The sequence below is a fragment of the Fistularia commersonii genome, chromosome 4 (assembly GCF_037954325.1).
Source record: "Fistularia commersonii isolate RoL2024-O1a breed Wild chromosome 4, RoL_Fcom_v1.0, whole genome shotgun sequence".
Lineage (NCBI taxonomy): Eukaryota > Metazoa > Chordata > Actinopteri > Syngnathiformes > Fistulariidae > Fistularia > Fistularia commersonii.
In genome coordinates this window covers 22,236,880-22,249,877 of record NC_141287.1, presented here as the reverse complement: position 1 = coordinate 22,249,877, position 12,998 = coordinate 22,236,880, and the positions used below count along the sequence as shown (strand labels likewise).

At 50.0% G+C, this 12,998-nt stretch overlaps 1 protein-coding gene across 1 annotated transcript in view; it reads right to left on the bottom strand.

The window, feature by feature from the left end:
* The window catches only part of LOC147235135 (titin-like), a 183,393-nt gene that overhangs the window by 73,926 nt on the left and 96,469 nt on the right, over nucleotides 1–12,998 (bottom strand). The window contains exons 127-155 of the mRNA XM_086146017.1: nucleotides 12,682–12,948; nucleotides 12,026–12,304; nucleotides 11,543–11,951; nucleotides 11,295–11,419; nucleotides 10,944–11,210; nucleotides 10,537–10,806; nucleotides 9,901–10,200; nucleotides 9,504–9,806; nucleotides 9,240–9,427; nucleotides 8,674–8,788; nucleotides 8,263–8,550; nucleotides 7,973–8,124; nucleotides 6,484–6,631; nucleotides 6,082–6,381; nucleotides 5,684–5,971; nucleotides 5,305–5,601; nucleotides 4,943–5,129; nucleotides 4,746–4,861; nucleotides 4,349–4,648; nucleotides 3,747–4,046; nucleotides 3,558–3,663; nucleotides 3,030–3,226; nucleotides 2,617–2,922; nucleotides 2,395–2,548; nucleotides 1,899–2,023; nucleotides 1,712–1,830; nucleotides 1,437–1,617; nucleotides 972–1,274; nucleotides 369–854 (exon numbers count right to left, since the gene is read on the bottom strand). Coding sequence (XP_086002143.1) covers nucleotides 369–854; nucleotides 972–1,274; nucleotides 1,437–1,617; nucleotides 1,712–1,830; nucleotides 1,899–2,023; nucleotides 2,395–2,548; nucleotides 2,617–2,922; nucleotides 3,030–3,226; nucleotides 3,558–3,663; nucleotides 3,747–4,046; nucleotides 4,349–4,648; nucleotides 4,746–4,861; nucleotides 4,943–5,129; nucleotides 5,305–5,601; nucleotides 5,684–5,971; nucleotides 6,082–6,381; nucleotides 6,484–6,631; nucleotides 7,973–8,124; nucleotides 8,263–8,550; nucleotides 8,674–8,788; nucleotides 9,240–9,427; nucleotides 9,504–9,806; nucleotides 9,901–10,200; nucleotides 10,537–10,806; nucleotides 10,944–11,210; nucleotides 11,295–11,419; nucleotides 11,543–11,951; nucleotides 12,026–12,304; nucleotides 12,682–12,948 — 6,876 coding nt within the window. The remainder of the gene's footprint in view (nucleotides 1–368; nucleotides 855–971; nucleotides 1,275–1,436; nucleotides 1,618–1,711; nucleotides 1,831–1,898; nucleotides 2,024–2,394; nucleotides 2,549–2,616; nucleotides 2,923–3,029; nucleotides 3,227–3,557; nucleotides 3,664–3,746; nucleotides 4,047–4,348; nucleotides 4,649–4,745; nucleotides 4,862–4,942; nucleotides 5,130–5,304; nucleotides 5,602–5,683; nucleotides 5,972–6,081; nucleotides 6,382–6,483; nucleotides 6,632–7,972; nucleotides 8,125–8,262; nucleotides 8,551–8,673; nucleotides 8,789–9,239; nucleotides 9,428–9,503; nucleotides 9,807–9,900; nucleotides 10,201–10,536; nucleotides 10,807–10,943; nucleotides 11,211–11,294; nucleotides 11,420–11,542; nucleotides 11,952–12,025; nucleotides 12,305–12,681; nucleotides 12,949–12,998) is intronic.

The window sequence follows — 12,998 nt, the reverse complement described above, 5'->3', positions numbered from 1 at the left end:
AATATGGAAAGTGTGAACATTGATGGGTCTTCATTCCCACGTGAAAATGTTTCTTACCGGCTGCAATTTATGTTTGACCTGCAGCACATGTGTCTGTTTGCGGCCTGTGGTTCGCTAGAAGTGTGCAAAACCCCAAAAAACTGTAAAAAGGCTGGAATTAGTACTGACTAATAAACTAATGACTCCTCTAGTAGATAGGAAGAAAATCCTGAAAGTGGACCATTGAGACAAATGCTTATGATCCATAATTTTACTGTGGTTTGGCTGACAACCGCAATTATTATTGTCATTTCGGAAGCCGGAGAGCTGAAAAACACAGGCGATATTTAGCTTCCCTCAAACAGAAGAGAAAATGACAGACTCCTCACCCAGTACATTGACTTCGCATGTTGCTGAAGCAATACCATGGTCATTCTCCACCTTCACCATGTAGACACCGTGGTCAGAGCGCAGGGAGTCCCTGATGACCACCGAAGACGTTCCTCTCCGGCTGTTGTTGATGGACAGTCGTTCGTTGATGGTTGGGTAGTCGGACTCCTCCACCTCAGGCTCAGTCGCCTGCTTCTCTTCCTCCTTCTTGTCCTCTTTCTTGTCTTCTGTCTTCTCTTCTTTCTTGTCCTCTTTGTCTTCCTCCTTCTTTTCCTCTTCCTTTTTCTCCACCTTCTCCACCTTCTTCTTGAGCGGCTTTTCAGGCCTCTTGCGGCGCGCCTCTGGCCGAATCACCTCGTTATTCCAGTACCAGGTTATCTGAGGGTACGGTGAGCCAGAGATGTTGGCGTCGAGACAGATCTCACTGCCGCGCTTCACACTCAGGCCAGACTGCAGGCTGCCGCTCAGGAAAACCTTGGGAGCATCTGAGAAAAGACGCAAATGCATGAACACAAACACAGGAAACATGTCGCCCGGAGGGTATCGCAAGAAAACATGTTCACAGGAAGAGATTTAAACGGTTCTTAGATGGTCACTCTTACCAACAGCATCCATGGCCTTGACGAACAGCGTGCCTCGCGAGGGCTCGCTGACACCTGCTGCATTTTCAGCTCTGACCCTAAAGGCAAAGCTCTTGCCCTCCGTCAGTCCCCTGACTGTATAGGACAGGACAGGCACCAAGAAATCGTTGCATCTCTCCCACTTGTCCTCGCCCTTCTGCTGCCTCTCCAAAATGTAGCCCATAATTTTGGAGCCCCCGTCGTACATGGGAGGCTTCCAGGTCAATGTGACGGTGCTGGCGGTGGGGTTGTGAGTCTCCACGTCCACCGGTGGGTCGGGGGCATCTGAGACAGGACAGGGGACGCGTTTCAGGTGAAAGTCAAAAGAAACGATTTACCTGAGATTTGGTATCAAACTTCATCGCAAAATAAAAGGATCCGGATTTTTTTGTGATTTCAGTGGGGGGAAAAACTTCAAGAAACATTGCCTGATTTAGGTTTTCTTACGTTTCTGGTCCTCTGCAATGACTGGGTTACGGAGCTCGATAAACTCTCCGCCTCCAATCTTGTTCACCGCCTGGACTCTGAAGTAGTATTCTCCATTGGGGATGAGGTCTTTGACAGTCCAGCACACCTTGTTCTCCCCAGACATCATATTGACATAGGTTCTCCTGCCAGCTTCACGCCGCTGAGATGACGCACAGAACAAAACCGTTAGCGATTGCGATTTAGATGTAAAATGTCCATAAATGAACAACAAAAAAAACCCGTCTCTGACGGACCTGCAGGATGTAGTGAACGATTGGGGTGCCGCCATCATAATCTGGAGGATCCCAGGTCACTTTGCAGGAGCTCTTTGTGATCTCAGAGGCCACGATTTCTTTGCAAGGCCCGGGAAGACCTGACAGCACAGAGGGAGTTTCAAACAAGGTTCAGCTCTACTGTGACTGCCGGAATGAGATTACGTACCGATGACTTTCACGTTGATGGTGGCGCTAGCTGCTCCCAGGTTGTTCTCCAGGGTCACTTTGTACTGTCCAGCATCAGCATGGACGCTACTGTCCACCTCAAGGTGGCAGGAAGTGTACTCCTTTCTATTGAGCAAAAACAATCGCAAACAAATATATGGCAAAAATGAAAAAAAACAAAAACTAAACAACACTAAAAGCAATAGTCATTCTCCAAGTAGATGCGGGTTTCCTCAGGTGACGGCAGGCAGTCTTGATGTTTTGCGGACCAAGGAGTGGATTTCCGTAAAAGCTTTACAGATACTGACATCTCATTGTTTCACCATAGCTAAGCAACAGTGTTTGCGGATTAAGGTAAGATCAATACCATGTGTCAATGAGTTGAACTTCATACCACTGACTGATTATACATTCTGATGCTAGAATGAAGACTGAAAGATTTGTGTTTGGACCGTTCACATAAAAACACAAAAATCATTGCTGGAAGCTGCACTAACCTGAGACCGAGGCGGTCATGTGCCTTCAGTTCCTTGCCATCTTTGTGCCAGGTGATTTTCGGTGACGGGACGGCTCGGAAGGGAACCGGGATGTGGAGCTTCTCTGTCTCTACGACAACCAGGTCTAAGGTCTGGAATTCCAGCGTGGGGTTACCTGGAGACAGAAAGAATGTAAGCTCCAAAGTGACCAACCAGGGACGCCGAAACGGTAAACGTGCTTACAGTCAGAGTCCTTGGCAACAACGTTCTCAGAGATGTCGGAAGGCTCGCTGACTCCGGCTGCGTTGATGGCTCTCACTCTGAGGATGTACTCCTTCTCGGGCACGATACCTTCCTCCACAGTGAACTTCAGCTCCTTCACAGGTCGTGAGTTTACCCTCATCCATTTCTCGGTACCAGCTTCACACATCTCAATGTGGTAGCCGCTGATGGGGCAGCCGCCGTCTCTCTGCGGAGGTTTCCAGGCGATAGCCAGGAACTTCCTGCTTGCTCCGGTCACATGCAGCTCAGTGGGTGGAGATGGTACGCCTGACGAGACAGATCGGACAGTGCAATTCACGCTGCCTGTGACAAAGTTGGTCTGATCATGGAATGATGATCGTGACTCATGGAAATGATTTGCTCCGCGGACAAACCTGTTGGATCTTCGATGGTGAGGATCTCGGTGGGTTCACTCGGGTGCCCGGTTCCAGCCTCATTCTCGGCGCGTACTTGAAACTGAACCTCTGTTCCTTCAATCACATCCGTCACTCTGTATTTACAGTCAGGGCCTGAAGTCTTGCCACACTTCACCCAACGAGTTCCGAGTTTCTCCTTCTTCTCAATTGAATACCTGCAAACCAGTACGAGGAGGATCAGGAGATGTTTCGGTGCCCCGTGCCGGCTTTCATTAAGATACATGTTTTGGTGAAAGTTGATGGTCGGTGAACCGAGTCCCACGCTGCCCTGAGACAGTGTCCAAGTGTCCTCCCTCTTGTAGGTACTTAACCACGAACTGCTCTTGATCATTGTACTTGAGAAGCAGGTTTTCATACTGTTTTGTGCGTGTTTGTGTCTGTGTGAGTTTGTGTGAGGAGAGTCAATGGGTGAAATAATGGACACCTCTACTACAACGAGTGAGAGTACCTCTGCCTCAAACTGCAGATATGGGTTTTTTGTCCTACCTCAGGATGGGTCTTCCACCATCGTTTTTGGGTTCCTCCCACTGCAGATCCACGTATCTCTTTGTGACGGCACAGACGATGAGGCCGTAAGGCGGCCCAGGAGTGGCTGTAACGGTTGACTGTGATTAGGCTCTTTAAATCTTTCCAACAAATTGTAGAAAATAAAAAAAAACAATTACGCTAACTTACTGAAAGTGTCTTTGGCGAGCACAGAGTCCTGCAGCTCACAGAACGGGCCAATGCCCACGGAGTTCTCTGCGGCTACACGGAAGACGTAGAGCGACCCTTCGTTGAGAGGGGTGACGGTGTACTTCAACTCCTTGACCGTGGTGTCCACAGCCTGCCAGCCTTTACGTCTCACATCTCGCTTCTCCACCACATAGTTGGTGATGGGTGAGCCGCCGTCGCGCTCAGGCACAGTCCACTTCAGCTCAGCATTGTTCCTGTTGATGCTGATGACCTCCAGCCAACGAGGAGCAGTGGGCGGGTCTGCGGACACGTTAAAATCATGAACTTGTCATTTAAAACTCGAGTTTGAGAAAGTCAAATCATAACAACTGGTATCTATATACTGTATACAGCACCAATCCCCAAAGATCGCCAGGTGACACTTTACACAGAGAGTAGGTCTAGATCTCACTCTGTCAATTGACAGGGATTTTTTTTCTCTCCACAAGAACTAGACGGAGTTGTTCCTTTCAGTCGTATACAAATTTGACGTTTTTGTGCTTTGGACGGACGGTTTAAGATATTTGTCTTTATGTTGGCCCTTCTGTGTGAAGGTGTCTTACTTAGCCTCTCCTTGCAGAGCACTGGCTCGCTGGGCTCGCTGGGCTCACTCTCCCCTGCCAGGTTGACAGCTCGCACCCTGAACGAGTACTCCTGCTTCTCCATCAGGCCCTTGAGGAAGTGCTCAGTGATACTGATGTTCTCTGCCACACGGATCCAGTCTGTCGTGCCGCTCTTCAGCATCTCGATGATGTAGCCTTCGATCTTTGCTCCTCCATCGTGCTCAGGTTTGGTCCACATCAGGAAGCAGGATGTCTTAGCCACATCCTTCACCGTGGGTTTCCCAGGGGGCCATGGAGGATCTAAGTTATGACAAATATTTTCAATGCTCCAAATGAGTTCCTCTTAAAGATAAAAGAAGCGGATATGTGAATAATCATAAAAAAAGGGTTGTGGTACCGATTGGATCCTTGACCAGGACAGGATCAGTCTCCTTGCTGGGTTTTCCAGTTCCGGACAGATTTTCAGCCAGAACTCTGAACTTGTACTTCTTCCTGGTCGGAAGTCCTTTGACCCTGCAGAGGCAAACACGCGTTAGCATGTAACCCCGAAGTTAAACGTGAAACCGACCTCAGTAGCCTGGTGGCCAAACACACCTGTAGTTTGTATCTTTGATCGGTAGCTTGTTACATCTGATCCACTTGTCATGATCAGGCTCGTATCTCTCCACCCAGTATCCTGTGATGGGGCTTCCGCCATCTTCATCGGGCTCGTACCAGGTCAGTGTCACGGAGTCCTTGGCGATGTCTGATGGCTCCAGCTTGTACGGAGCTCCGGGAGTGTCTTGGGAAAAGAAGCAATATTTTTTTCGGATCAAATTTCATGCTTTGTTTTCTTTGAGGCAGAAATGTACCTCTGAAATGCTAATTCATTACAGCTAAGACACATCATTTTATGTAAATGATTCAATAGATAGTACAAGCTGAACATAAAACCCTTTTTTGAGTCGGGTGCCTACCGAACGGGTATCTGGCAATGATGGATGGATGTTCGGCCGGTGGACCAACACCAAACTGGTTCTCAGCGAATGCTCGGAAGATGTACTCTTTAAACTTGACCAAGCCAACAGCTCTATAGGTGGTTTGCTTGATGGTGGAGGACAGACGGTGCCAGATCTCACTGTCGGCAGCTCTGCGCTCAACAATGTAGTTGGTGACTCTGGAGCCACCATCGTCACGAGGTGGATTCCAGGCCAAGAAGCAGGACTCGTTCGTGATCTCCGAGATGTCAAAGGCAGCAGGAGGGCCAGGTTTATCTGTATGGGAGAAGATGGTCAATTCCTAGCAGAAGAAGAAAATGCTTCAAAGACTGATAGATCTGCCACGATAAAGACTCACCGAGTATGTTGACGTCAACGGTGGCGGTGGCGCGTCCGCAGCTGTTGGTGGCTTCAATGATGTAGGTGGAGCTGTCGTCCCTCTTGGTTTTGGAGACCGTGACAGTGGAGTGTCCCGGCTTGGTGTCGATGGCAACCCTGTCATCCGGTTTGAGAACGAGGTCAGCCTTGGTCCACTTCACCCGGGGCTCAGGTTTTCCCGTCACCTCAGCTGGGAGCTCGATCTTGCTGCCCGCCTTTGCGGTAAGACCTGCCAGCAGCTTGGCGTCCAACTGGATCTCTGGTGGCTCTGTATTGTCAACAACCAGCGGGTGATCAAAAACAGGTACTAGCCAGGAAAACAAATATGAAGAAGTAGAGGACAAAACGGTGGCTCGGATGTTTTCTAAGCATCTGTACCTTTGGGATCAACGGCCTGGATTTCATCGGTCGCCTTGCAGGGCCGACTCGCCCCGAGTCGGTTCAAGGCTCGTACTCTGTAAGCATACCACTCGCCCTCAATTAGACCAGTCACTTGAAACTTGAGCTCAGGAACAAGGTCTCCGCAAGGCTCCCACTTATCGGTTCCTCTCTGACAGCGATCCACATTGTAGCCGCGGATACCGGTACCGCCATCGTACTTGGGAGGCTCCCAGGTCAGGAAAATGCCACTAGCTGACTTGTCTCTCCACCTCAGATTCTCCGGAGGGTCAGGAACAGCTGAGGGTAAAAGAAAAGGGTGGTTAGAAGGGGAAGCATATCAGATCCAAAAACCTAAAAAGACCATTTTCTTTCCAGCGACGCGATGACGTCTGGACTTACTGGCAGGCGAGGACACGTTGACAGGCTCGTCGATATATGCCGGTTCCCCTGGTCCACACTTGTTGAACGCAATGACTCGGAACAGATACTCTTTCCCTTCGACAACCTCGGTGACAGTGAACTCCTGATCCTGGATACCTGCGATCACCTGCGGAGCGAGTTATGATCAGACGTGACCATCTTCAATGAGACATTAATAGCTCTGCAAAACAAAGTACAGTGTTCCCGTGTTTGCAGGGAGGATCTTGTTTATCTGTTGTTTATTCTAGAATGTCTATAGTCAGATGGGTAACGTTACTTGTGCTGGGCTTACCGCATTTCCACGACCACAAGGCGCACCGTACTAAAAGGCGCAGTCTCAGTTATGTGTGCCATTACTGTATTTAACACACACATAAGGCGCACCTGATTATAGGGCGCGGGTTTTATATACAATCCACAGCCACGCTTCCCCTTTAAGGTTCTCATGGTAGTCGTCCGTGTTGGTGATGTGGCTGGGCTGGATGTGTTTGTTGGCAATCTGTTTGCTACAATAGGAGTGGAAGATGGCCAGCTTTTCATTATAATACCGCTGGAAGTTGCTGCGCTACCGTCGTCCTGGTCCAGATGGAAAAATGGCAGTTTCATGAAACGAAAGCACCAAGACCTCCTTGGAAATGTTCAATTTTCATTTCTCCTGCTAGCGAATGGTGACCGTCGAAAAGCTTCTCCCACTCGTCCTTTGCTTGATGAGCCGCTGCTTGAGTCTTTCCTCCAACTCAGGCCTCCTCGTCTTTTGTCCACGGAAACTCAGCTGCCTCTTCTTGAAGTGTCGGAGCTCGTTTTCCAGCTTCCTCCACTTGCGAACCGTCGATTCATGAATCTTAAATTCTCACGCGGCTGCTCAATTTCCTTGTTCCTCCGTGTCGCCGATGGCCTTCAATTTAAACTCTGCTTCATAAGCTTGTGTCTTTGCCATTCAGGGTTGTTAAAACAACGATGCTCTGCATAACGCTCATACCCGTTCTTTTATATGCAATCAACGCCCACAGTTCCCCCTTTAACGTTCTCATGGTGTTCTCCACTACGTCCACCTTACAGCAACAACACACAAAGGGCGCGCCACACATTTTGAAGAAAATCTAAGACTTTTATGTGCGCCTTATAGTCGTGAAAATACGGTATACCTTTTGATTTTCACAGTCACAGACTTAATACTGAACGTCAGAAGGAAACCTCAAGAGTTTCACTGGAGTCTTAGCTCTGTTCACCAGTCTAATTAGTGAGTTGATATGACATGATATTGAGATGACATGATCAAATCTTTATCTGTATGGGTGGGACTACTTCAGCGAAGAATGTATTTTAGATTTCCCTTCAAGAAATAAAAAGGCAAACCTGACGTGTGGACACACCAAAAACTTTCTCTACAGCACCGTTTTTTGATGCTTCCTGACTAAGCACCCCAAAGGTGTGTCAATTCCTTGAGTGACTGATGCAGATAGCGTACCTTGACCCAGGTCTTGCGGGATACATCGCGTTTCTCCACCTGGTAGCCAGTAAGAGGACTTCCTCCATCATGCTCAGGAGCCTCCCAGCTCAGGTGAACATGCTCCCGGGTCACTTCCTGCACCTTGAAGTCTTTTGGAGCACTGGGCGCAGCTGCAAAAAGCAGAAGGTTGAATTTGACGACGAGAAGCAACGGCAGCGAAAAACAGGAAAACGATTTTTCATTTAAACCGCTGAGCTTTGTTTTCTGTTGCAGAAAAATGGGACGCTAGAATGAATTTCAAGACCCACCGATGACATTGACTTCTATCTCGCCGGAGACGGAGGTAACGTCATTCTCTAGCTGCAGGGTGTAGGTGCCTTTGTCTGGCCGGACACTTGGAGTCACAACAAGCTCTACAAAAGTGGACTTTGTTGTCATGGTGACACGTTCGTCCTCAGTGGTCAACTCCTTCTCTCCCAAGGTCCACTTGGCCACGGGGATCGGGTACCCAGTTATGGGGACTCTAATTGTGAGAGGATGAGGTACGATAACCTCCAGGCCATCTTTGAAAGCACTGAGGTCAAAGGTTGGAGCGACTATACAGGAGAGAAATGGGGGATAGAGAGTGATTTGTTAGGAAAACACAGATGTTTGACACCTTCCATCCTTGTGTTGTAACAAAAGCCTCACAGAAGAAAACATATATTTTCCCAGCTTACAGTGAGGGTCGTCAGCCAGCAGAGGTCCGATGACATTGGACGGGTCAGAGACTCCGGCTGCATTCTCAGCAAAAACTCTGTAGTTGTACTTTGTTCCATATTTCAGACCAGACACCTGAAGTAATGAGAATATTCAAGGTAAAAATTATCTCACGAGATATTTCATTCAACCGGCTACGATGGACCGACAAGACAACCGACTAGGCGGAGATGAGAACGACACCTCAGTTTTAAGCCTCATCGCTGTTTCTGAACCGGTGTGGGTAACGATCAGGTGTCTTCCAGTGGTCCCGGGGAATAGCATGGGATCACTGATCTTTGCTCTTCAGGGACATGTCATGTCAGCTGGCCCTAATGCTTATCACGGAGGCTACAGGGGTCTCTCCATTTCACAATGGACTTTCAATTTGTCGTATGAACCAAACCGGTGCCGATGCCGGTTTGTTGGCTCCGATTTCACGTAGACTAAGGAAAGGCTAAAAAAGCGATTTGTCAATTCAGGTTCATGAAAGCTGCGCCGTGGACCTCCTGGATCGTTCATGAGAGTCTTCGATGAAGCGCGGTACCTTATAGTACAGGTCGGGGCATAGGCGAGCATTGCAGCGGAGCCACTTGTCGGTGCCGTCCTCGCAGCGCTCTATGATGTAGCCGGTAATCGTGCTGCCTCCGTTCCTCAGCGGCGTCTCCCAGGAGAGCTGCACCGAGTTCTTGTCCTGGTCCTGCCAGACCAGGTTCTGCGGGGGGCTTGGGCGTTCTGCAAGGGACGGACGCACCATGTGGCTCAATGCTAACACGGGGCCAAAAGGACACGGGGTAGAGCATCGACTTACCGATGGGATCCATGATTTTTACAGGTTGTGAGGCGGCGCTGGGCCTGCCGATGCCGGCTTTATTTTCCGCTTTGACTCTGAAAATGTACTCTTTGTTCTCGATGACGTCGTTAACGACCGCGCTGAGCTCGCCAGCCTTGGTCACCTGGACGGGCGACCACTTCACCGACGTCCTGTCACGCAGCTCGATGATGTAGGAGGTTATCGGTGAGCCTCCGTCCGACTCCGGAGGTTCCCAGGAGAGCGTGCAGCCGAACTTTGAAATATTTCCAACAATGACGTTCAGAGGAGCGTCGGGCACATCTGAACAAGAAATCAGATAAAGCCCGATAAATAGAATTTCATGGGACGGTTCTGGTTTTTGTCAGATGTGATTATTGGTGTTAAGTGAACTCACCAAACTTGTTCTTGGCCTGCACAGGTTTGTCGGTCTCCACAGTCGGGCCGCTGCCAACACGGTTACGGGCGCAAACTCTGAACAGGTACATGGAGTCTTTCTGCAGTCCGGTCACGGTGTACTCCGGACTATCGACGCGGTCTGTGGCTAGCATCCAGGTCTTCCGCTTCACATCACGTCTCTCCACGATGTAGGCGATGACCTTGCTGCCTCCGTCACTCTCTGGTTCCTCCCAGGCCAAGCTAACTTCACCATCTGCGGTGTCAATCACCTGCAGGTTCTTCACAGGTCCTGGAACATCTAGGGTTGAAAATGAAGGTGTCTAGCCTCAGATTAATGAAGCTTGTAAAGGGACAAAAAAAACAGAGCTGCTCCTGTTCTCATATTCCACTATAAGTTCTGTATGGACTCACTCATCAAAGCAGTACAAAAAGAACTTTCAAGCTAATGTTTTTCATTATCTTCCTGACTGCCGAAGACCTCGAGACTCCACTGCTGGGGTCAGTCGACCAGCCAACCGAACTAGTAGCGAGTACAGACAGACTACGGCTGCTGAGAGAAGTCGTGTAGAATCGTTGTTCTGTTACAAACAAATCGTAGCGTCAGAAGAACAATATTTAAACTGTCAGAACTTACCAATGACCTCCAGATTGATGAAAGCCTCTCCCTCTCCATGTTTGTTCTTGATGCTGACCTTGTAGCGGCCCTGGTGCGACTTCTTGGTGTCCTTCAGCCAGTATTCCGTGCGGTCAGCTGAAGTGTGGATACTGTCTTTGGGCAGAGACATGTTGTCGAACTTCCAGTCGGCCTCGGCCTGAGGGTAGGCGCTGTAGGGAACGGCCATGACAATGGGCTTCCCAGCATCTGTGACGTAACTCTGGTCGGTGGTCTTTATCTGAGGCACAGCTGCGTGAGGAGAAACCATGTAATTGGTTCACTCAGAGATTTATCGGTCATTATTGATCGCTTCTTTGTCAGCTGAGACCTCACAGGAGCTACTGTTGCGAGGGTCAGCCCGCGGAGGTTGGACAAAGGTATCTCACCTGCCAGCTCCAACTTGGCCTTGGCGTCCTTGTCTTTGACAATGACTCTGTATTCTCCTTGGTCTCGAGGTCGGATCTCACAGACCTGCAACCTGTGGACTTTCCCTTCGCTCATCATCTGGTATTTGTCTCCCTGGACGACGGTCATGTTGTTCCTCAGCCACTTCACCTCGACCCTGTCCTTGTTGAGCTCCACCTCGAATACGACATCTGAGCCAGGAGGCTCTAGCATGTCCTGCGGTGGCCTGACAATCTCCACCGGGGTTTCTGAGGGTCAGAAGGAGACGAACGATCAGCGAAGGCAGAGGACAGAGAGAGAGTCATAGAAAGTACAGATTCCGGAGAGCCCACCTTCAACAAAGAGCCTCGCCCGGGATCTCTTCTCGTCCACGCCGCAGGCATACTCGCACTCGTCATCTGGTCTGCACTCCTTGATGCGCAGAGTGCAAAACTTGCCGTCTTTTTCAAATGTGTATCTGGAAAAACAGAGTGTCATTCATCAGCTGCTTAAATGTCCAAACGCACCGCTAAACGATTTTGACATTTCACTGGCTTGCGGCTTCATTGAACAAACCAAAAGAGCAAAGAACACGCGGTACCTTGGTCCTTCTCTGATCTCGCGTCCGTTCCTGTACCACTTGACTTCTGCTTTCTCTTTGGTCAACTTGCATGTGAACTCCGCGTCCTCAAACTCTGTGATGGTCTGGTCTGTCAGCTGCATGGAGAAGTCCGTGGGCGCCTCGCTGATGATCAGCTCGGCCGCGGACTTGTCATCTCCGGCCACGGCGGTGTACTCGCCCTCGTCGGCCAGCGTGCAGTCTTTGATGGTGAGCGTGTGCTTCTCCTTGTCCACTCTGTACACGAGGCGTTTGCTGAAGGTTATCTCCTCACCGCCCTTCATCCACTTCAGCGTGGCCTTGGGTCTGTTGACCTTGCAGGAGAAGCTGACTGTCTTTTTCTCCTGGGTGTCGATGTCCTCCAGAGGAACCACGATCCTCAGACTCTCCTCTGAACAAAGCGAAGGCGGGTGTGAAGCCTCGGGAGTTAAAGACAGACGCAGTGAAGGAAAAGACGGCACTGACCTTTGACGGCAAGGCTGCAGGTGCTCTTGGCGTGCTCTCCTCTATGATTGGTCAGGTTGATGCTGTACTGAGCTTCGTCGCCCTTCTGGGCGTCTTTGATACGCAGCGCGAAGACGTTGTCCCTCTGGACCATCAAGTACTTGCTGCTCTCGAAGATGGTCTCGTCGTTCCTCAGCCACTTGGCCTTGGCTCCTTCTGTGTTTACCTCGCAGTTTAGGACAATCTCCTGGCCTTCTTGGGCTTCAGTGTCCTTCAGCGGGGTGATGATCCTCAGTTTTTCTGCAGATACAGACAGAGAGTCAAACCTTCAGCCCCCGAGACAAACTCTTTTAGTCGCTTGTCCTCCCGACAGAAAAACTGATGTTGACGAGAGCTTGAGGAAACGCGGCGCTCCGGTGGTGGACCAGGCACAGCGTCGTGAAGATCGCATACAAAGTCAGGAGGTGTGAAGAAGATGAAGACCAAGATAATTAGGGCTGTTTGATACTGAGGTCAAAGTATCATTTCACACTTTTTGAACGCGTTCATTTCATTCAACATTGATTCTACGATTCTGTTACCGCGTTATGGAGCGGATTTGAAACGTTGAGCGTTTCTGTTCCACTCCGACAGCTAAAGATCTTGCGGCAGCGGCCGGAAGGCTGGGAGCGACTCACCGAGCACGGTGAGGTCGGCGCTGGCGCGAGTCGTCCCGATCATCACCACGTAGCCGCCCTCGTCCGTGAGCTCGCACCTCTTGATCACCAGGCTGCGTCTCTTGCCGGCACTGACCATCTGGAACTTCTCTCCTGCTTCCAGCTCCCTGTCGTCCTTCAGCCACTTCACCTCGAAGGTCTCCTTGGAGACGGAGCAGGTGAACTCGGCCTTCTCGCCCTCCACCACCTCCTGGCTTTGCGGCCTGGAAATGAACTCGGCAGCCAGTTCTGAGAGACGGAGAACCGAAACATTAACAGAAGAACCTTTGTCGTGTCGT